Here is a 24,046-nt window from a genome sequence, read left to right on the forward strand (position 1 = left end):
TTTACAATGTATGCCATCGGTGTATGAGTGTGTACGTATATGTGTTCGCGTGTGTGTGTGTGAATGGGTGAATGTGGTAAGAAATGTAAAGCGCTTTGGGGCTGAGAAAATCATCTAAAAAGCGCTATATAAGTCAAGTCCATTTACCATATATTACCTCGTTAAAAACATGGCTTTATTTCTTTCAATGTTATCTATTTACTTTTTTTTTTTTTTTCTTGAATTATGGCTCACGGTAAAGATAAAAACACATATGGGCCATTGCTAGCAGCGTATACACATTTTACATGTATTTAAATATAATACCATATGCACTCCTTCTCTTATATATTACATTTCATTCACAGTTACATTTAATTTCAATAAAATAATAGGTGAAATATAATACAATAAACTTTTCAACACGTGTGTTATTGTATAGAGGAGCTTGTTGAAAAACTTAAGAACACCATATTCAACATTACAACAGTTTCTGGACAGATTATTACATGAGGTGAAATTTTGAAGTTAAACATTATATTGATGTATATTTAAAGCTCTTACTTACAGACGTATGATTTACTATTACATGAAAATATACCAATAATATCCATTTTCTTAAAGGTGCTACGAGGAACTTTGAAATATTTCTGAAACAGTCTAATTTTTCCTCTGATGATCATTAATTACATGTAACAGCAAACGAGACCATCAGTGCAAAGAATGCTATTTTTATATAGTTTTTCTTAATGCCTTTGTCATGGGTACGCTCACCCAGGAACAACAGCTGGTGTCGTAAAAGCACTAACACTTTTGTCCAAAGGGGGCGCAAGAATTAACACAAACTGAAAGTTCCTCGGAGCACCTTTAAACAGTGTGAATATATATTTCAGGAAATTCAACATTCAATGCAAACTGACAGTCAAATGATTTCTTCACATACTTTACATGTAATTTAAAACAGACTATCATACTCACACTGATATAAATTCTTTATTTATTCATTTATGTAAATACATATATTTTACACTCTAATATTACAACTTTGAAGTTAACTGACTGACCTCTCTGTCTCCAATTGGTTTTCTTTACCGACCATCAATGCTGAATACATCTCGAAGTTTGACTTCTAAAGGCCTTTGTACACCGGGCGCGTTTTAGTCGTGCGATTAATTTGCGCGTTATTAATAATTACCGAACGTATACAAAGTCAATACAAACTTCCAGACCAGCGCCGTGATTTCGCTTTGCGACTTTGATTTTTTCGAACTGAGTTAGATTTTTCTAGGACGTCGCTTCCGATAGTGAGACGCGTTAAAATTCACCCTCCAAAATATTTGCTTTAACGTGCGTCGCGCCCGGTGTGCAACTGCCTTTAAGCCCCTGCAAACCCAAATCCACAAAATCCTTTTAATTTGGGGAGTTAGTTAGTTAGTAGCATGACAGTAAAGCATCTGAAAGTTATAGGCATATTTATCAATCCAAATGAAAGATATTCTCATTAAAGTTTGATAAACTTTGATACATTTTGGTCTAGATGAGGCTATGGGCGATTCTCTGGTTCTTATGACACAATAGGTATTTTGAACCAATCACGACAGTTCTCTACCCGAATGTTCTATATAAACAATGACTGTTGCCATGGAGGCCTATTGATAAACCCTGACTAAAGGAAAGCTTTTCCTGTACCATTCATTTCAATGCAGTTACCTACTTGAATCGACTTTGCCACCCTGGACATAAAGCCAATAACTCTGGCCATTTTTAATCAAATACTCAACCTAATCAGCTCGTGTTTATACTGATATCATTAACTTTGATATCAATATTTGTACTATTTTTAGACCAACTTTTCCATAAGCTTTTAAGTTCTTCTTACTCACTGTATGATTTAACATTACATTTAAAATATGCCAATAACAATTCATTCATCCGATTTCAAGCGACTTGCCACACGGACCACAGTGTCCCTAGCGTAATGCTATACGCCACCACCGCGACCAAATAAACCCTGAAAAGTAGCACGTCTAGCACATAGCCTACTTGTAGCCATTCTTTAGCTATCTCCCTACAACGGTCCCTTTTCTCCAAGAAATGTCGAATTGCGGTGACTTCATGGAGGATATTGTCCATTACTGGAGGTGTAGGGGGCTCTCGGGAGGGAGGTAAGCCCAGGGACGGAGCCTCTCGGACGGGGTGAAGACCCAGGGGAGTGAGGGGGTCCCTGGAAGGGTGCAGGCCCAAACCGAGGAGACCCACGTCCCGCTCGTGGTGGGACAGTCTGCGGCCGATGTCACAGGTGTGGTGGATGGTGCACTGGGCTGAGAAAGGAAAGGATGAGACAAAGATAGGATTTAGTATTTGAGTTTGGAAAGGGTTTTTAAATCGGTGGATGGTGCACTTGGCTAAAGGAAAGGATGGGGATAAAGATAAGGCTTTTTTTTTTTTTTACCTTTGAATGGGTTTTATTTAAACCCTGGCAGCACCATGCTCTACAAAAGCCTCCTTTTTTTATTACTATTTTAGTGTTTACTAAAATACTAAATACGTTTACATTTTCAATGCAGGTTTTTTGTTGGTATTTGTACTTTTTCTGGTATGTGTACTTTTTCTTAAAGTAGCTACGAGGAACTTTTAAATATTTCTGAAACAGTTTAATTTTTCCCCTGATTTTCATAAATGACATGTAAAAGCAAACGAGACCATCAGTGCAAAGAATGCTATTTGTATATAGTTTTTCTTGATGCCTTTGTCATGGGTTTGCTCACCCAGGAAAAACAGCTGGCCTAGTAAAAACCCTACCGCTGTTGTCCAAAGGGGGTGCAAGAATTACCAAAGGCTAAAAAGTTCCTCGGAGCACCTTTAAGTAATGGATATGAGTAATCTGTATAACATTGCCTTACCCGTGCCTTAGTTGTTTGTGTGTCTTAATATCACACTAGTAAAACTTGTCCAAGCTGTTTACACCTACGTAACTGCTACATTATCAGCTCCTTATTAAACATCATTGGTTGGCCTTGCCCATTGGTGTATTATCTCGGAAAGAGAGACAAAAAAAAACAAAGCATTAACTTATCCCTTTAAAATGCCATTGCCTTACCGGTGCCGTAGTTGTTTGTGTCCTTGTAATGTTCTATGTCCGAAGCTTGAGAGGAGAGTCTGGAGCAGAGTTTGTGTTTCTGGTGGATGCAGAATAGAACCGGAGCTCGTTCCAACACGAGGTACTTCAGCCAGTGAGGGACAGGCGGCTGCAGGTCCTGTTGATGCACCAGACGCACGATCAGCACCGTCTCTGTCAGGCTGATTACCAGCAGGGCCATGCACACCACGAAGTACACACCTAGGGAGAGGGGAAGAAATGAGACAAGATTGGATAAATTATTTAGAAAAATTTAAAATTACACTAGATTTTGTAGATAGATAGATTTCTGAGTTTTCTTCTTTTTTTTTTTTTTTGTTCATTAAGTTTTTCTGACAGCTTTAAAACAGTTCAATGTTGCCATACACACCACAGAGTACACACCTAAGTAGAATGTTAGATCAGCCGTAACACTGTTAAAATGGAAAACTTAGAAAAACTAAAAAGTTATAGTAAAACTGTCTTCACTACATTTTCAAGTTTTGAGGCTCGTCTGACTCATCTTTAAAAAAAAAAAAGGAAAATAGTAGGAGAGCATTAAATTTCAAACGGGACGAGCTGGAGGTGTTGGTCCTGTCGGTGGAAAAGGCGAAGAACATTTTGTTCGGGAAATTGTCACCAACTCTGAGCGCCGAAAAAAAAAAACGTTGACTGAGCAAAGATAGCAGACTCTGTCGCCACGGTTTCGGGGATCCGGCGGAGCGTTAAAACTATATAAAAAAAAATATCAACAATGACCAGCGATGTTAAGAGGGAAGCAGCTTTCCAGGCTAAAGAACATTAAAAAACCGGTGGCGGCTCATCCCCTGCTCTTTTCCTTACCCCTGCTGAGTGCCGCATCGTCAGGCTTCTAGACAAAGTCCACTATGAAGGTAAGAAAGTCTAAAGGCTGCTTGTTTATTTGTTGTTATCTTTCTTCACACTTTAATTGTGCTCATAGACTCTGTGGAGGAACTGGAGTGGCTGGAAACAATCCCAGATAATATGGAAGTCCCCACACTATCTCATATGGAACTTCTGGATTTCCCTTCTAGACCATCAAGCCGTCTCAGTGACACTTCTGTGTGTTACTCTTCTAACTAGGACTCATGAGAAAGCAAGGATGGGACGGAGGAAAACAGGGCAGGATGGACAGAAGTGTAGAATTTGTTTGACTCTTTATTGGTTATTTGAATCAGGCGTCAGGACAGCATGCTACTGTTTGTTTCAATGCCACCAGTAAAGAAAAAAAATAATAATGAAGGGGGGATACGAGATGAGGTTGATGAGATGGTCTTTATTCCCCTCTCCTCTCCAAGCCCGCCACCCCATCCCAACAAGAAGACGATGTGACTGTTTCTGAGGAGGAGATGAAGAGAGCGATTAACCGATCGACATCAGAGCAACAGTGACATACTGCTCCGGATGTTCTCTGTTAGTAATATTGGTAATATTGTAATGCTTTGGCAACACTGTTTGTACCACAATGCCAATAAAGCTTTTTGAATTGAATTGAGTGTGCCTGTTCTCCCAGTCCAATGGCCTTTAACAAAGTGAGCCCATATGTACAGTATGTGAGAGTGATACAGACAATCAAGAGAGTGTCAAGACATTTTTGCAAGTGCAACTCCATCTCTGCTGAAGAGAATGTGTCTTCTTCGCTTTTAAAGCAAAAGTTGAGTCCGATCCTCAACCAACCACCTGTCCTGTTACTACAAAATTATAATTTAATATTTAAAATGAATGTGAAAAAAAAAATAAACTAAATGTGTATTGATATTGACCCAGCCCTACCTAACGATCTGAAATGACATTACAAAAGCAAAACATAGACTTTGTTATCGAGCAGTTCCAAGAAAAGGTCAAACATGGGCCAGAATACGTTTGTTGTGTCTGTCATAGATTATTGTTTGAAAATCAAGTTATTCAGTGTCCAAAAACCTAATTTTCAGATAAGAGCTCAGAGAAATGCATCACTTCTAAATACCTCCACGAATGTGATGATACATGCGATAAACACTGCACATTAAAGCACTCAATTGCGGGCAAACTGTGGATTTGCCATAATTGCGACGGTAAAATCCGGAAAGGAACTGTTCCTCAAGAGAGTGTAGCAAATAATATGGGGTTAGATCCTATTCCCGAGGAGCTTCGCAGACTGAACCAGTGTTGCCAATTTAGCGATTTTGTCGACTTTTCAGCCCACCTGGTGACTTTTTTTTTTACTGGTGTTATTGGTGACTTTTTCGTATCACTTTTAACTCTTCTCAACGAGCAGCGGGAGCCTCCCTGGCCCCTCCCCCGTCCCAGAGCACTGACAGGTGGCCCGGTCCTCGCACAGCAGTCCCTCCCACCTGCGGTCAGAGCAGGAGATACACACCTCTCTGCTCGTGTTCCGTTAGCATCCCTATTAGCAGTTGTAGTAGCAGCTTTTACCTTGTGACCTGTCCTGTTACAACAAAATAATAATTCAAATTTAAAAACAAATTAAAATAAAATGTTAATATTACATAATACACTATAATAGATCAATAAAATAAAATAAATTTGTATTGATATTGAAAAAAAAATAACGTCACCCAGTCCTACCTATGAATGTGAAAAATGAATAAAAAAAAAATAAAATTAATAAAATTAAAAATTAATAAAATAAGTGTATTGGTATTGACCCAGCCCTACCTATGAGGGGTGTTCCTATGGCGGTTGCGGGCAGCGTATCGGACACTATGATGAGGAACACGGAGTATCCTAGCAGCAGCGTGATCTTAAATGAGACTCGCTCTCCGCTGTCCGGAGGAAGGTAGAAGCCCACAATGTCCATCACCATCAGGAAGATACTGGGCAGGAGAAGGTTCACCGTGTAGAACAATGGCCGCCGACGGATCACCACCTTTAGAAAGGGAGAAATAAGTTAAAGTCAAACAAGGCAGGATTATAAAAAAAATATTCTAAATGTAATAAATGTTCTAAATTTAATAAATTTTCTAAATGTAATAATAATTTATATAGCTATATTCTAAATTGAATTCTAAATATTCTGAATTTCCCCTTTAAATCAAAAATATTAAAGATACTGGGAAGAAGAAGGTTCACTGTGTAGAATAATGGCCGCCGACGGATCACCACCTTTAGATAGGGGGGATAGTATAAAGGTCAATATAGTTAGCTTAGCATAGCATAGCATAACATCAGGAGGTAAAGGGGTTACAACCATGGACCTATACATCAGGTCGGCAATCAGGCCACGCCCCCTTTGGGGGGAAAACATTGAACAGCGCTCCATCCACTTTGTATTGAAGGAGACCTGTCTTCTGCAAACAAACTTAATTAAAATTTAATCAAACATCCGTTTAAGAAAAAAACGTTACTTTCTTGAAAGCCACGACTCTTGTTTGTCTATATGAGCTGTTTTTGTGAAAAATAATTGAGTAGTTTTCAATATTGAGGTGTTTTTGTCCGGTCGGACCGGGTCGGACCCATCGTGGGGGAAACCGTTGAAAACCGTTCCATTCACTTTGTATTGAAAAGACCTGTCTTCTGCAAACAAACTTAATTAAAACGTAATCGAACATCCATTTAACAAGAAAACGTTACTTTCTTTAAAGCCACGACTCTTGTCTGTCCATACGAGCTGTTTTTGTGAAAAATGATTGAGTAATTTTCAATATTGAGGTGTTTTTTCCCGTCCGTGAGGGTTAGCCTATGGTTAGCCTACAGCAGAAGGCTAACATTAGCCTAGCATTCAGCATACATTAGTTAAGAGTTTTGTCTCGATATTGAAAATTACTCAATACTTTTTCACCAAAACAGCCCGTATAGACAGACAAGAGCCGTGGCTTTAAAGAAAGTAACGTGTATTTGTGAAAGGCATGTCGTATTACGTTTTTATTAAGTTTGTTTGCCGAATACGGGTGTCATTCAATACAAAGTGAATGGAGCGCTGTGTATTGTTTTCCCCCCAAAGGGGGCGTGGTCACGAGAGTTCCGTCCAGATGACGTATTGCCGACCTGATGTATAACGAAATGGAGCCAGCCCCGCCCCAGCGCACGATGCGCAGTGCACATTTTATCTAGCACTGTAAGCTAGCAGTCGTAGGCCCCACCCCTTCTTGGGCTAACGGTTAAAACTGAAAATAAAACGGCTATTAAATGCTTAAGGTGGCGTTTTGAAAAGAGAAAACTTAAATTTGATTAGTACATGGTGTATCGATAAGTATGAGCTTATGATTGATATCCAGAAAATGTTTGTGGAGACACAACTGTTTCCTGGTTGTATTGGAGTGAACGGGGATATCTGCTTCTGGGCCGAATGGGAACGAATGGTAATTTTAAAAAAAAATCTCCTTACATGGAACTTCATCTCAGCGTAGTAGTCGTCGTTGTCCACGCTGAAAATCTTGTAGTTGGACAGAATGTGGAGCAGTTCCCACTCGCCCTGGTTCATGAACACGCTCTTATCTTCCCTCAGCTCCTCCGGGCTGCGCATCAGCGTTATGTTGATATCGTCAACTGCACATCAAACACACAAGGTCAGGTTTACTTTCAAAAAAATTGATCATGTTGAAAAATGTATAAAATAAAAACGTTTAACCTGTGAAATTTTAGATTAGTCAAAGTCAAGTCTTTTATTGTCAGTTCTGATATATGCAAGAAATACATCGGAATCGAAATGGCGTTTATCTCTGGCCCACAGTGCAGTTAGAACGAAAAAAAAAAAAAATCAAATCAAACTTTATTTATATAGCGCTTTTCATACACAGTTAAGGTAACACAAAGGGCTTTACAGTTGGCCTATATAAAAATAAAATAAGAAAACAGAACAAGTTAAAAAAGATAAACAAGATAAATATAAACAATATTTACACAAGATAAATTCTAAATACTAAGTAGTGCAAAGGAGTTAAAATAAACTAGAGCTGCCAGGCCATTAAGCATGGGACTATATGACAACTAAGCAATATCACATGAGAGGGAGCAATGTTGTCGCTCTATATCAGCGCTGTTGTGATTCGGTCGTAGGTAAGAGGTTGCCGGCCACGGTGTTTTTGTAGCTATGCTAACGTTAGTTTTCTTACCCTGTATGTCACTCCCCTGTATTCAAACAAAAGGGTATTTATTCGGACAGATAATTCTCCTTATGTTATTGACTAAGATAATGTCCAGTGTGTCGCATTGAAATAGCTTTGTCGGTGTTTCTGGCTAGTTCTGATGTATTTTTTAGCAAGTCATACTAGCAACCTAGATAATATGAACTGAGATTCCTGGAACAGTTTACAGCAACAAATTAAAATTAATACCGTGATATCCTTTATCCAATTTAAACATACTATCTTGAATCTACCAAACTCTGGCTGTATCTGTTTTAATTAGGCTATGTTGTACTTTTACCAATTTAATTATATTTCTAGTCACTCTAAACCTCTGTCTCAAATGTTTCTCTTTACCAGCTTCTTGTGTATTTGTATTGTTTATTGTGTTTGTATTGTTGTTTTTGTTTCTCAACATTTGTTTCTCGACATCATTGTAAATGAGGGTCACCCCTCAATGAAACATCGAGTATAAATAAAGGTTAAATAAAATGAAATAAATGTGGCTGCTGATCCCGGGCCAGAGTGAGTGTAAGGGCCAATCCCATTTCTCATTTTCACCCCTCCGCCTTGACCCTACCCCATGAAACGGAGTTACAAGGGGTAGGGGTTGACAATCTACCCCTACATAATGGGACACCACTCCGACCTCGATACGTCATCAATAATTTCCGGTTGCTTTACTACGTCACGCATGGAACTACGTAAGCAGCGTGACCTGTTTATACCGGCGATTCAACTGTTTTAAATCGCTATTAACGTATTCAAAGTGTTCAAATACATCAACTATGCCGTCTTCAGCAAATGTTGTGGATATTTCTTGGGCTATGTTCATTTTTTCACAACTGATTTCTTCCAAACGGAGGCATATAAGAAGAAAAAGATGTGTTTATCGTATGGCTGTGATGGCTGCCAGTGTGAATCTGAGGATGAGCATGGACTTGAACCTCTCATCTCTACCCGGGAGATAGGATGCCAAACTGATGTGACCCTGCGAAGCCCGTCTGTGGGCACACAACTATCAATGAGAACTCTGTTGAAGACAAGGAGCCGAGGTATGAAGCTACTCATGCTTTCGTAGTTACAAATCGTTAGTCTCATAGCATATTTGCCTAAATCATATTTACTCTACTCTACTTTTACTCTAGCCTGGCTCAGCCCGCCCAAATTTCATTTTCCCTTCTGTACAAATGAAATGAAGTACGATGGTCTGGTTGGACCAGGCTACTTTTACTCTACATCTACTCTACTCTACATCTACTTTTCGTAAGCCTAATAGCATAATTGCCTAAGTCATGTTTTAAGGGTTATAGAGTAGGGTAAAGTAGATGTAGCGTAAATATGTTTTAGAAAATTATGCTATGAGGCTATCGATATATCAGTAACTGCCTTTGGTGCTCTCTACATATTACTTTTTTTTTTTTTTAGCTTATTAAATGTTTTATGCCTATTAATTCATTAATCAATTATTTATTAATTTGTGTAGCATGTCAAGTGAAGGTCTCAACTTTCTTCCATTGCTGTGGGCACTGGTACTGTCAAGCCCAAGCCACACTTTAACACCCCAGAAAAAAGGTTGTTATTACCCCCCACCCTCACGCCATCTTCCAATCCCACCTCAAGACCCATCAGTTTAATAAGGGGTGGAAATACATAAACTTCAGCTTTCTCTCACTCCTTTTCGGACATAGACACTACATTTATTTTATAAATATTGTTTATGACACTTAATAATTATTGTTGTTTTGTCTTATTTGTATGATGTGTCAAAACTTGCTTTTCTTATGTTTTGTTCGAAACGGAATTAAATCTCTTCTCCTCTGCCTACCCCTAGATCACCCACCAACCCAAGACCTATCAACTTTACATTTTCCTTTTGTTTGTTTACTGTTGTAAAAGCGCTATATAAATTAAATATATTATCATCATTATTACTATAAGCGACTACGTTTAGACTCTTCAGATGCACCATCCTTTTTGGAGCTTGAAGATGCAACCGTCATGGGCCCAGACGATTCCACATTTCTTTAGAGCACAACAGATGTTGAGGACTCTACATTTGAAGAGTAAGTCATACAAATGCTGTCTGTGTCAGTCAGTCAGTCTGTTTGTTTGTTTGTTTGATTATTTGTCACATACACAATTGAACAGGGCAATGCATAGTGAAATTCTTGTGTACGAGTCCGGCTGCCATTCAACTATATAAAGTGCAAGATTTGATTATAATAATGATTGGGTGGTCACTGGTTTGTCATTGAATGTTTACCTCTTATTAACATTTCCTAATGTATAATTGTTATGTCTTGTCTTTTTTCAACCTTCAAATCACTTCAAGACCGCCTGGCCATTACGGTAAGCATGGGACTATATGAAAATTTCCTATCACGATTATCCTGGATAAAATAATAGGAATGTACAATATACTTTAGTATAGCTTTTATCAAAATATTCTTCAAAACTCTTCAGAACTTTCAATAAATGTGTATAAAACCCGGGTTCAAATCCGGCCCGGGTCAGTTTTTCTGCATGTCATCCCCTCTCTACCCCATTTCAACTCTGTCTCTCCAAATATGTCTAAGTAATAAAGTGAAACCAGCCCAAAATAATCTTTAACATTTTAAAACATTAATAATGTCTTACTTGTGTGTATAATAACTTTTCACCTTTGACCTGCTTTTGTAACTTTTCCAAAAACATATCAAGGTACTAAAAAATTCGGTATATGATAACATTTAAGTTGTGGTAACCTTATCGTAAATACGCATAGATTAACGCAGGGTTGTCTTACTTGTGTGTAGCCAGCTCTGGAAGGTGAGGCTACATTTCTGGACGTCAAAAGGGAAGTTGTAGATGTTGAGAGTGCAGGCGGTCACAACCTGAATGGGTTTATAATTTCGTACCAATCCGTCGTGTGTCACATAGACGTAAGGAATATCTGGAGACTTCCCCACATCCACACTGAAAAAAATCAACAATAATGTGTTGAGGAAATAATGACATAATACGGTATATACAGCGCTGGAAAAAATTAAGAGACCACTCCAAATGTTTAGCGTATCTCGTTTTACTATTTACAGGCATGTGTTGCATATGTTTGAGTAGAATGAACATTTTGGTTTTATACTATAAAATACTGACAACTTTTCTACCTAATTCCAATACATTTTTTGTCATCAAGAGCATTTTCAATAAGTAATGTAGAGATGAAGATTTAAAGAGGACCTATGATAATGATTTATAGTCATGTTTAACCATACTAGCTTATCAAATAATGACGTATATGCATTTAGACGTATTCCCTGCTGACCGTCTGGGGTGGCTGTGCAGAGCACTAAACACTAGGGCAGCCAATCAAGAAATCACGTGTTCAAATCGGTTCAGAATTTCCGAATATTCTTGTCATCACGAAAGTGGATGTTTCCATGTATGGTAATGCTGCTCAGGCAAGCTCCGGCCATGCCCCCACCTTCCTGCTCTCAAATCTCCCCGTGTGCTACTGAAAGTGTTCCGGAAGGAAGGTAACCAATCACAACGGAGTGGGGTTTGCAGGAGGGGGCGGAGAAGCACAAAGCCGCATGTGGAGCAGACTGCTGTGCTCGCTCAAATGAGAGGAAGACTTTCCTGAAAATCGACATGGTTTTTTGTGATGTGATTTTTAACAAGAAATTAAGACCAGCAAAGTAGTATAATAGGAGATCTTTAAGAAAAATCAAGACTGGTCTCTTATTTTTTTTCCGGAGCTGTAGGACCGTTTTGACTGAGCAGTTCAGTCCTGTGTGGCACGGTACGTTTTTGGTTCCGGAATGTTAACCGACCATGGCCTTACCGTGTAAATGCCAATAACTGTGGCATTTACGTAACAATAGTGACTTCAATGCAGCTATGTAAACTATCGTGTCATGGTAGCAGTAGGACACAGCCACAGCCCACCGATAAATTACATGAAGAGGAAATATGCCACACAATAAACAAAGTTTAAAAATTCTAAACCCAACCCTCTTCACTCTTTCCGAGATGATTAGACACTGGTTTTTCTCTAGCACATTACTATTTTCAACCAATCAACGGACTGTAGTGTGTAGCTCCACCAGTTGGGACTGCTTCGTACCCCAACAAAAGCGTGACTAAAAATAGCTAGGTACAGTATCGGGCACTCCGGTGGCGTAGTGGATATATCATGTACCATGTTTGCTCTTGCCTTCGTTGGAGTGGTCACGGGTTCAAATCCGACCGGTGGACCTTTACTGCAGGTCATCCCCCCTCTCTCTCTGTCTTCCTATTTCAACTCTGTACTGTCAAATAAAGCTTGATAAAGCCAAAAAATTATCTTAAAACATTTTAAAAAAGTACGGTACGCTTATTTTGGGACCCTTCCTAACTTTTGACCGTGGAAAAGCAAATAATTGTGGTACCGAACTGTATCACTCATTTGAAACAAGGCTTAAATGGCAGATATAAAGTTATCAGTAATTCTTACAAATGTGCACATGCTCTGTAAACAGGTAAATAATATACAGACAGACGGACAGACAGATAGATAGAGAATGTTATCAGTTATTCTTACAACTCGTTGATGAGAATGTCCGGCACCCAAACGTTTGCCGTCGGTAGAGAAACTTGTTTGACTTCATCAAAGTCTTCCGGGTTCCACACCAAGAATTCATCCGTCCACGACTAAAACATTGGAATAAATATTTATATAGTAAATTAGTTAAACACCTTGTAAATATTATGACATACAGATATATATTTTAAGAGAACAGAAAACATGTTATAAGTGCAATAAAAGAGTGACTAAGTTGAATAGTCTATATAGAATATATTAAATAACAATATTGTCAATCACGTAATTTTCATTGGAGACGTTATACATTGCTGTCTAAATGTTTAATGTCTTATCTTGAAACAAAATGTATTTTCTTTGTTTTTACTATCTCTTGAATGCAATTTCTAATGTCTAATCTTGATGTATGTTATGCCCATGTAAGTCACGTTGAGTGGCCTTGTGTCCGAATTGTAGCCTGGCTCCGCCCGCCTGCCTACCTACTTCCGCTCAATTTTCATTTCACTTCTGTACAAATGAAATTAAGTACGATGGTCTGGTTGGACCAGGCTATCGGAATTGTGCTATAGACATAAACTTGCCTTGCCTTGCCAATGTAAAGACATACCGTAATACATACACATACTCAACAACTACATTAAAATCTACATAGAAGAGACCAATAAATAATCAAATCCATAAGTGTTATACTTCTTCCCACTCCTTTTCAGGCATGTCAATAGAATATATGTGATATGCTTTTTATTTTTCTTATTTGTGAAATAATTTGAACATCGGTTTTTTGTTTGTGCTCTTTCATTTTTGATTTGTCTGATACATGTATTCAATCAATCAAACAGTAACCCCTGTAGATACCCGGTGTTTGTTAAACAACTCCATCCCTGACTGTACCTCCTGAAAATAATTTATTATTATTTAGCTGTTGTTACTGGGTGAGCGTACCCATGACAAAGGCATTAAGAACTATCATGAGAAACTATATAAAAATAGCATTATTTGAACTGATGGTCTCATTTGCTGTTACGTGTAATTTTTGAATATTTCAGAGGAAAAATGACAGAAATATTAAAAAAGTTCCTTGTAGCACCTTTAATTGTAAGGACGTTTTATCATATCAAACTATAACACAGTGAACAAACATATACAAGGAAAACTCTTAATGCTTTACAGAAATAAAAATATTGAGAAATACTGTATATATAGTGAGAGATTTTATTGAAATGTCAGTGTAAATCAAGTCCAATTGTTTAGTTTTTTGAATTTTTTCGTGGGAGGAAACTGGGATACACGTAGGATACCCACGCAGACACGGTGGAACCATAGATATAAAGGGTGGAACATGATGCAAGTCCTGACACATTGAAACCAATTTACGTTTTTGTGGGAGGACTAAATACTAAACAACTGAACTGAATCAGTACATACTTCTTCCTACAGGCAGGTCATATTAATATGTAAATTGTTTTCTTTGTTGTGAAATAATTTAAATGTAATTTTTGTTTATTATATTTTCATGCTTTTCATTTTGTTTTGTGTTTTTGGTATGTCTGAAATAAATTGAATCAATCAATCAATCACACCTCTGTGCTGCCCTATGGACTAACACAGCTTGTGTGTATTAGGCTGTCTGTTACCGTGGCATCTGGACACTCAGTCATTAAAGTTGATGTGAATGTTTCGTTACTTCACTTCTAAATTGAAGGTAAGGGTCAATAAGTCAATATTCCAAAATGGCCACAATCAAAATCTTGAACTTTTGAAGTTCTTCATTTTTTACACTAATAAAAATGTTGGTCTGGTTACTTGACACTAGAATCGAAGTGATAGTTATAGACCCTTACCTTCAATTTAGAAGTGAAAAACGATACTTTCGCATCAACTTAAATTAAAATATTAAATTACCTATGACTCGAGAGACCATATACAAACATACGTGGTATATACGTGAGTGTCTCTCAAGCCGTAGTTCTTGTACATGCGGCGGTGTTTAGGCGTGAGAAATTTCTTAAAACGCCTCCAAAGAGAAGGCTTCTTATCTTTCTGTCGTCCTGTGTTGGTTCTTCAGGCTCTTTGAGGGGTTCCTGGAGCTTGTGAATTTGACTCTTTTTCTGAGATGTTGTCCCAGTGTGGCTAGAGGAAGGGGTTAAAATATGTTTGTTTTCTGGTTCCAGGACCTCCTTTGGTTGTGTCTTATGGGCCACTTGTTTGGGCTCTAGTCTCTCCTCTGTTGGCCTGTGGAGCTCCTGGCTTGTCCCATTCTGGGTATAGGAAAACCCTTGGAGGCTTTTGTGGTGGTTGCTTGGCCTCCTGAGATGGTTTTGTAACCTCTTCTTCTGTTAGCTTTTAGGAGTCTTTTGTGATCAGCCCAGACACCTCTTGTGGTGTTTTTTTCGGCCTCTTGATTTTCGGCCTCTTTCGGTGACTCTTGGGTAGTCAGTTGTGAGTCCTCGGCCTCCTCTGAAACATCAGAGGATGGGCTCAGTGAGGAGCTTTCAGAAGAGATTTCCTTCAGGTCGGAGGAGGTGATTGATATCTCCATCACTTCCACCTTCTCCCCCATTGCCGGATTGGTCTCTTGCTTTTCGGCCTCTTGCTCCTGGACCTCCTCTGTTTGCCTGTGGGCCTCTTGTGCTGGTTCCTCTGCCTCTTTAGGTGCTTGCTTGGCTTCCATTGGTGACCTTTCATCCTCTTTATTTTCAGCCTCTTGTGTGGGCTCTTCCACCTCTCCTTGTGGTGGTTTTAGGACCTCCTCTGTAGGCTCCTGGACCTTCTCTGTTTGGTCTTCAACTTCCTCTGGAGCATGAGCAGCGACTTCGATGCCTCCAGAAGAGTTTTTAATCTGGTGGCACTCGGAGGCTTTTGTTTTGAGCTCGCACATTTCGAGCTTCATCGCTTTCACCCCATCCACCAACGCCTGATTTGTCCTCCCCAGCTCCTCATTTTCAGCTACTAAGTTTTTGAAGGGAGCTCCATGCAGACACCATCTCCATGTTTCTGGACGTCCCCAATGTGTTGGTGGATTTCCCCCGGCCGCCCCACCTCTTGGCTGGGAGTCTTGGTTTCAGGCTAGGTGGTGGGAAGAAGCTCCTGGTCCTCAATTGTCTTGGAGCTACTGCTGCCATCTTGGAACAGGCCTATGTTTCAAAGCTCCTTCCAGTTTTCTTCTGGAGGTCCCATCTCCAGTTCAACCATCAATGCCCAGCTCATGGCACCTGATGGGCCTGATTCCTCTGTTGAATTCTTGTGATCTTCCATTGCTTTTATATACTTATATAAATAAATATATATTATAATATAATCGGTCAATGGTTGTTTGTTGAAAAGTATTTTCAGTTAGTGCTTTCTGTCTCAGGTCGTGGTTCTTAAGTGTCTGAGTTCTTGGTGAGATCTAGATCTATTTATTCTGCTGCAAACAACCAAGGTCTCCAATAAATAAAATACGTCTCAAATAAAAGTGAAATTTCCACACCACAATCAAAACAAGCCTGTGTACGTTTGGCATATTTACGTTATCTTGCCGCTATTTATGCCATAATAACGTACAGCGGTACAGTGCAGTAAGGCCTGTACAGTTCGGTACGAATATATGTATTTGTAACACCCCTAAAAAAACAATATAAATAAAACTCTTAATGCTTTACAGAAATAAAACTATTGAGAAATACGTATATTGAGAGATTTTATTTACATTTTCTTACAAGTCAAGACCAATTTTTTATTTTATTTTTTTCGTGGGAGCAAACCGGATACACGGAGAAAACAGACACGGTGAAACATGCAAAGTCCCGAAACATTAACCAGTTTGCTTCTGTGTGTCAGGACTAAATACTGAACCTCCGTGCTGCCCTGTGGACTGAATATGGACAGCTTGTGTGTGTTATAAGGCTGTTACGGTGTATTTTTATGCCTGCTGCTTGTACTTGCGGCGGCGTTTAGGTGTGATAACTTCTTAAATCGCCTCCAAAGAGAAGGCTTCTCTCCAACCTCCTTTGTTGGCTCTTGGACCTTCTCATTTGATGTTTTTTCAGCCTCTTCTTTTGGGGTCTCCCAGTGTGTGGGGAGGGTTATGGGTAGGGGATGAGGGTCAGGTTAGGGGGTCAGGGTCATTTTTGGTGGCTACTTGGGCCCCTGGGTAGGCTTTAGGACTTCTTCTGTAGGCATGTTGAGTAACAGTTTTTTGTCATGTGGGACTCGGTGGCTTTTACTTTATTGAGCTCACACATTTTGAGCTTCATTTTTTCCACCTTCTCCTCCAAAGCCTTATTTGTCTTTGTTAATTCTAGATGCTGGTAGTAGACGTTTCTTAAGGCCATTGCTGTTTCAAGGCTGTCAGGCAGTCACCACATTCTGAGGCACAATGGAGTTTGAAAGGCTCATATTAGCTATTTCCATTCTGAGCCCCTGCACCTCCGTCTCAAGCTTGAGCCTCAACTTGTGCTCCTCCTTCGACCTTCTCCACACCACCTGGAGCTTAGACCTTTCATTGAAGATCTCCTGTTCTGCCACCATCCTCATTTGGAGTTCCTCTTGAACTCTGCAAGTAGTTTTTTGCAGGCGCTGAGTTAAGATCTCGTAAGGGAGCTCTACTGTTTTGTGGGCATTCTCTTCTAGATTTTGGACATCCACAATATATATGCATATTGTTTGATGTCCCCAGGCTGCCCTACCTCTTGCATGGAGGTCTTGCAGAACATTTCTGGCTGGTTGGGAAGAAGCACCTGGTCCTCATTAGTGATGCTGCTAATCCCTTCTTGGAGTGCGGCCTTTTGTTGCACATTTCTTTCCAATTCTCTTCTGGATGTCCCATCTCCAGTTCAACCATCAGAGCCCAGCTCATGGCATGGTGTCTCGGTTAAATTCTTCTTCTCTTCCAGTGCTGATATCAATTAAATTAAAGTGTTTTCCAGTACTTGACGTCTCTGGAACAATGTGCTGTCTCCGGTCCTGTCGGTTCTGAAGTGAATGAGTCCTTCTGGTTAACTTTATGTTAACGGTATGGCATAGAATGTTTACTGTTAACGGATGCCTTTAATGCCTTTGATGTATTTTGGCTGTTTCAGACGGAAGGTGACATTCCGCTCACGTTTATTTATTTATTTCAGCACATTAATGAACATGTACAGCAGTACACGTTAAGCTGCCGGATTGTAGCCCTGTAGTCCATTAGGCAGGTTGATGTTACAATAAAAATAAATATATACAATAGAAACATTTGCTATATACAAATACGGAGAAACAGAAAGAAAGAAAATAAAATCAGGATAATTCATTAGTAGGATTAGTAAATTAAACAAATACACAACTAATAAGGTGCAGCATACATTTAGAGGTGGTTGATTGAGGTAATTCAGAGTGTTTTCAACCGCTGCGTCAAAAAGATAAACAGTTCTCAAATATTCCAACGGCCCCTACGAGCGTGGAATGCATTCGGCGAGGACGGCAGCGACAATTCTACGGGAGTGCGCCCGCTTGTCGTGCCGCCCAGGCCCCCAGGAATGTGCCTTCTCCCAGTATACAGCAGTGGCCAAGCCAGGTATTACGTTATATTTTGCGCGGGCTGGATGGGTCCCCCAAATCACAACGGTGTCAGAAGGAGATATCGCCGCTCACTCAAATAGAGCGCGGGACAGCGGGGGAATAGAAATGTGTCTCCACAAAAAATGTCTAGATAGCAATCAAAGGCTCATAATTATCATTAGACCATGTACTAATACACTGAAAGTTTTCTCGTTTCAAAACGCCACCTCAAGCGTTTAATAGCCGTTTTATTATTCGTTGTATTAGCCGTTTTGAGCAGGTAGGGGGGTGGGCAGCTGAAAGGAGCCGTAGTGAAACAAATGTTGTTTCGGCCCAGCCTCCGGCCTCAGTGCTGCGTATTTATAACATTGCTAGTAGGCTTAACATTTCTGTTAACATTTCATGTCGTAGGTTATTCTTTTTACTTAACAGGAATGACGTTGATGATTGATTTAAGAACGTTGCTCATAGCAGCACACGCTGTCAAACAGCGCTACGACACTAGCTTAGCCTTTAGCTTACATTAGCTTACACTGTTGCCCAGATGGCGGAAATTATCTTTGTTTAGAACAGGGGTGTCCAAACTTTTTTCACTGAGGGCCACATACAGAAAAATCTACGAAGGGCCGGGCCACTTTGCAAAAATAACACATTTATCAGGACATGTAGCTGCTCTGATGTTTAGTTTCATAGTGTCTTCGTAAATTGTAATCCTTCTTCACGGCAACACTTTCCTTGCACATTAAACAGACACATTTCCCCTCTTGTTTATATGCCAATGATACACCCAGTGTTTTCTGCCTTTGCGTCCAATGTCCAGCAGGGTGAAAATAGTATCCAGCCGAGGTCCCGACCCTCCTAGGGGGGTCTGGGGGTATGCCCCCCCGGGAGATTTTTTTAAGTTTTTAAAGTGAAATGCATGAATCTGGTGCACTTTGAGAGGGAAATTAAGAGGCTAAATCTGAAGAATTTTGTATGAAAAAAAAAAATGGAGACACTGTCAGATGAATTAGAAGCTATTGGAGAAGGACACATAGATTTTCCATAATAATATTAATTTAAAATAAAATATTATTCAGGGTCCTCTGGGATGAGCTCTTTTTCTTTTATGGGACATATTTCTCAGTAATATAATGAGTGCATTTAAATTATTTAAAAATTAAAAGCGCCATATTACATTATATTTTTAAAATGTGCCACGGGCCAATCAATCAGTGTTGGACACCCCTGCACTAGTGGGTTAACTAAGAAATGCAAAAAAAAAAAAAAAAAAAATGTTTTTTTTTTCAAAGGGCCATATTACATTATATTTAAAAAATCGGCCGCGGGCCAATAAAAAGCGGGCCGCGGGCCGCAGTTGGCCCGCGGGCCGTAGTTTGGACACCCCTGGTTTAGAACTTGTTAACCCTTATATCACTTTACTAACACGGGAGTCTCATTTGAAGATCACACATAGAGAATCATTGGGGGGTTAGTAACTTATACTTCCATGGTCTGTAAACAATGCGATGCTACAATGCTAACGAGCGAATATTTCGACGTCACGGTGACACTGCGCATGCTCCATAAGAACCCATGAAAGCAGTATGGACACTTCCTTGTGGCTTCCCTGCGCCAATGAGCAGCTTCATAGGAATGAATGGGCGCCATGTTTCAATCCGGTGTCCATTTCTTTATATGTCCATGGTGCCGCCTGACCGAATGCTGCGCCTTCTCTATGTCCGCTCGCCTCTCCATTGAGAATGCATTAGCAGGCGTATCTACAAATATTTCTATCGTAAATTGCAGTAAACTATGTTACGATTTTTGAGGGATTTTTGAATAAGTCTTTCTCTTACCTGTCTGTACCACACGTATGTCGTCAACACCTGGTTCTTCTCATCCTGTAGTGCAAAAAGGAAAAATATTAATTATGGTTGAATATATTTAAGGTCTTTGTCCATACAGCTCTGGAAAAAATTCAGAGACCACTCCAAATGTTCAGTGTCTGAAAAGAAAATAAGAGACCACTCCAAATGTTCAGTATCTCTCGTTTTACTATTTATAGGCATATGTTTGAGTAGAATGAACATTTTGGTTTTATAATATAAACTACTGACAACATTTCTACCAAATTCAAATACATTTTTTGTCGTTCAGAGGATTTTCAATAAGTTATGTATATAGATTTCAGAAAAATACAGACTGGTCTCTTAATTTTTTCCAGAGCTTTACATTAGGGCTGTAAGCATTAATACGTTAATCACAATTAATTTTAGTCGGCGCACAATGTTTTTTGTTTTGTTTTGTTTTTTCTTGCGCGTCTTTTTCTCTGCACCCTTTAATTTAATTTGATTCCCAATACATGTACACTGGTAAGAATTGCTTTACATTGTTAACATGGACTTTAAAACTGTTGTGAGGAACTTTAACCATGAGATTTAAAAATATGTTTATCGCAATTAAATATATAAATTCTGCAAATATTCGCAATGTAAATGTTTTATCAATTAATCGAATAGCCCCCTGTACCCTGTACAGAATAATCAGGACTCCCCTATGTGTGCATTAAATACTCACCACATTGAGAAAATATACTAGTATACTTGCCTACTATTTTATTATAAAAGGAATATGCTGCGGTTTACAGTGCATTTTCACATAACATTTAAACCATTAAGTACTCACCACATTGAGTATGGAGTAAACCATGAGGTCTATGGCCACTATAGTGGACGTCCTCCAGTCCTTCACCGGTCTCACTCCCTTCTTGTATCCGCCGCTCAGATACTCAGACAGACGCACTAGAGTCGCGTTGGCAAAACGTCCGGTCCCACTGCCGAGTTTCTTCACTGAAGATAAGAAATAATATTACATTTACACGGGTATGAATTAGTCAGATATACAGAGGTTATCACTTATATTCTATCAGTCAATCAATTACCTTTATTTTCGACTCGAAAGACACTGAGGTTTCCCTCATTTACAGTGACAACGAGTATACACAATAAACACAATCACAAGGATAAGATAAAGAGCAGAGAAAAAACAGAAATAAAATAGGATAACAATCTATGTTAATTTAAATAAAATATATTAAATACAAAAAAAGAGCAAGAATAAAATAAGATGAAATGCTAAATGAACAATGAATTCAGCTAAAACAGTTACAGTCAGATGTGTAAAATTCAGAAATCATCGATTTAAATAAACCAAAAGTAGAAAGAGTAGTATTTTTTGTTGTTGTTCTGCAGAGCATTCCATGAATTAGGGGCACTGCATGAAAAGGCTTGTCAGTATAGGTGCATTTAAAACATATGTTATTCAAAAGCTATTAAAAACATGCATATATGTTTTTACAAGTAGTTATATGAGTAAGTGTAACATAATTTCACATACAGTAATAGAGCACACCATTTTTTTCAGTGTAATCTTAATTTGAATATACATTTTTTGGTTTTAATAAAACATGGGGGATAAAATGATTTCCTGGATGTAAATCGGGTTTAAAGCAATTACAAAAAAAGTATAATATCTATACATTTTACAAAAAAAAAGTCTATTTATAAATAAAATAACTAAGATGATGGTACATGGAATCTCTTGTTCTACTCTATACTCTATTCTACTATTTTTTTCTGTTTTTTATCGTTCCTTATCACTGTGGGCCAGTGAGAAACGCCATTTCGATTCTGATTAGTGATGGGTCGGTCGCGAACGAGCCGGTTCAAAGAGCCGGCTCTTTTAAGTGAACGAATGGAGCCGGCTCCCAACTGAGAGCCGTTTTTTTTTTCATTATAAAGTTTGCCTACATTTTTATAGGTGTTTCTATGTAGGCTTTGTGTATCAGAGAGGTCTACAAGCTAGTCAATGCATTTAATTGGTGGTTTCAGAGAGTTAAAAAGGTCTTTAAATGCAATAAAAACAATCAGCTACGCAATTTCTTGTTATTAGAAAAGAAAAAATGTACTTTGAATACTTCAGTACAAAGGATGTATTGAATAATTTTAGTGAAGTCAAAACGGGGCTACATTTGTCTGAATTATAAAAAGTACATGTTGTTATATGGAGAGCCGTTTGGGAGCCGAAAGAGCCGGCTCTTGTTGGTGAGCCGATCCAAATGATCCGTCTCACTAAAAAGAGCCGTCTTGCATATCAGAACTGACAATACAAAACTTTGACTTTGATACATTTACAGTAAAAATATTTGCACATTTAAAAGTTGTATAAAACAGAAGCTTGTACCTGTGCAGGCGTTTGATGCTGCTTGAATCAGAAGAACAATAAGCGCGGTCCATGGTGGAGAGAGTTTCATTTCTCCGGTATAGATGTGTTTACTCCTCTTGCTCTAGAAAGACTGTCTGTGTGTGTGAGTCTCGCACAGCCAAACTAAATTACAGCTTGCAGGGTGTGTGTGTGTGTGTGTTTCTCTGTGAGTGTGTGTGTGTCCATATCCCCCATAATCCATCACGTCACCCTCTTTTCCGCAATCCAAACCTTGTTAGTGTCAATCAGCTCACTCAAGAAATTTGATCTGTTGTGAGTGTATTGTGTGTCATGTCTAACTGATTGTTTTATTAAATCAAACGAGTGTGTGCGGGTGTGTCTTTGTTGTGTGTATGTGTGTGTGTATGAGTCATTTTATTAAGTAATACATCAACAGCAGGACAGTGTCTTACCGGATTTTAAACAGTTACTGTTAGGGAAGAGTGTAGCAAAATGTTAACTCACTTACTGATAGTAAAATTTCAACAAAGTCCTTAATCATATCAAACCTAAAACGGCCATTTAAGCACATGGGACAATATGAAAATTATATTAATACATTAATTTTGCAATTAGAAAAATTTACATTTTTCATTCTTGAAGGTGAATATCTATTCACAATCCGCTACCTGTCTGTACTGTATGTGCACTGAAAAGAAAATCTGTTTTTTTTATACACAGCAAACTGGTAAGTAAACAAATGGGCCCAACATAGCAACAAGCCCGTTTACAGAGCCTAGGCTGTTTATTCAAAACAATAAATCCAACTATCTTGCGATAACATTCATTTTCACTACAAAGTAAAAAGTTTGAAGTGAACACAGACACACACACACACACACTCAAACACACTCTCTCACACACACACACACACACACACACTTCTAAACATTTACCTTCATCTCTGTTGCATAACGTCGAGTAACCAAATCCACTGATGGGCAAATAGCTTCAGAGATACTGTGAAAATTACATTAAAATTGATTTTTCCACTTTCCACTGGTGAATTTTCTATGACGCACATTTGATGTTCTTATCAAGACTATTAGGAAACCAACAGGGACTATGGACAGAGCAGCTGAGCGTTTGAATGGCTTTTATTGATCTAATTTGTGGCCGTTAAAGTTTGAATAGAGAGTATCATATCATCACAGCTGCACTGAAAGTAGATCTTCATAGTCAAAGAACCCACATAATAATTTGTATGTTTTATTTATTTTTTATTTTAACTAAGAAAAAAATCAACAAGGGAATATTACAGACACATTTTAAAGACTTACTCATTTTCTTTTTTTCTTTTCTTTTTTTCTTTTCACTTCCAAATATAGTGATTCACTCAGAGATGCTTGTTTCAAAGAATTGATAATTTATTGCAGATTGGTTACACAAATACTCAGAATCAGATACAGTAATATACACTTATAATACATGAACATAAACTTAGCAAGATAATATTAAAGCTTGACGAGTTGGAAGTGAGTGTGGAAGTTGAGAAGTAGAGGGAATTGTGCAGCAATCAGTAGGTAATACGATAAG

General features: G+C 38.7%; 1 protein-coding gene across 1 annotated transcript; it reads right to left on the bottom strand.

Annotated features, from left to right (window-relative positions):
- Positions 1-1,917: 1,917 nt before the first annotated feature.
- Positions 1,918-22,559, bottom strand: htr3a (5-hydroxytryptamine (serotonin) receptor 3A; the record flags this gene model as incomplete). Its single annotated transcript, XM_080040883.1, has 9 exons — positions 1,918-2,300; positions 3,080-3,319; positions 5,777-5,987; positions 7,446-7,606; positions 10,973-11,142; positions 12,749-12,858; positions 20,104-20,148; positions 20,933-21,096; positions 22,490-22,559. The coding sequence occupies 9 exons, from the start codon at positions 22,557-22,559 to the stop codon at positions 1,918-1,920; spliced, it is 1,554 nt and encodes a 517-aa protein (XP_079897009.1).
- Between the last annotated feature and the right edge of the window lie 1,487 nt (positions 22,560-24,046).

Source organism: Ammodytes marinus (assembly GCF_949987685.1).
Source record: "Ammodytes marinus genome assembly, chromosome: 14".
In the NCBI taxonomy this organism is placed as follows: Eukaryota; Metazoa; Chordata; class Actinopteri; order Uranoscopiformes; family Ammodytidae; genus Ammodytes; species Ammodytes marinus.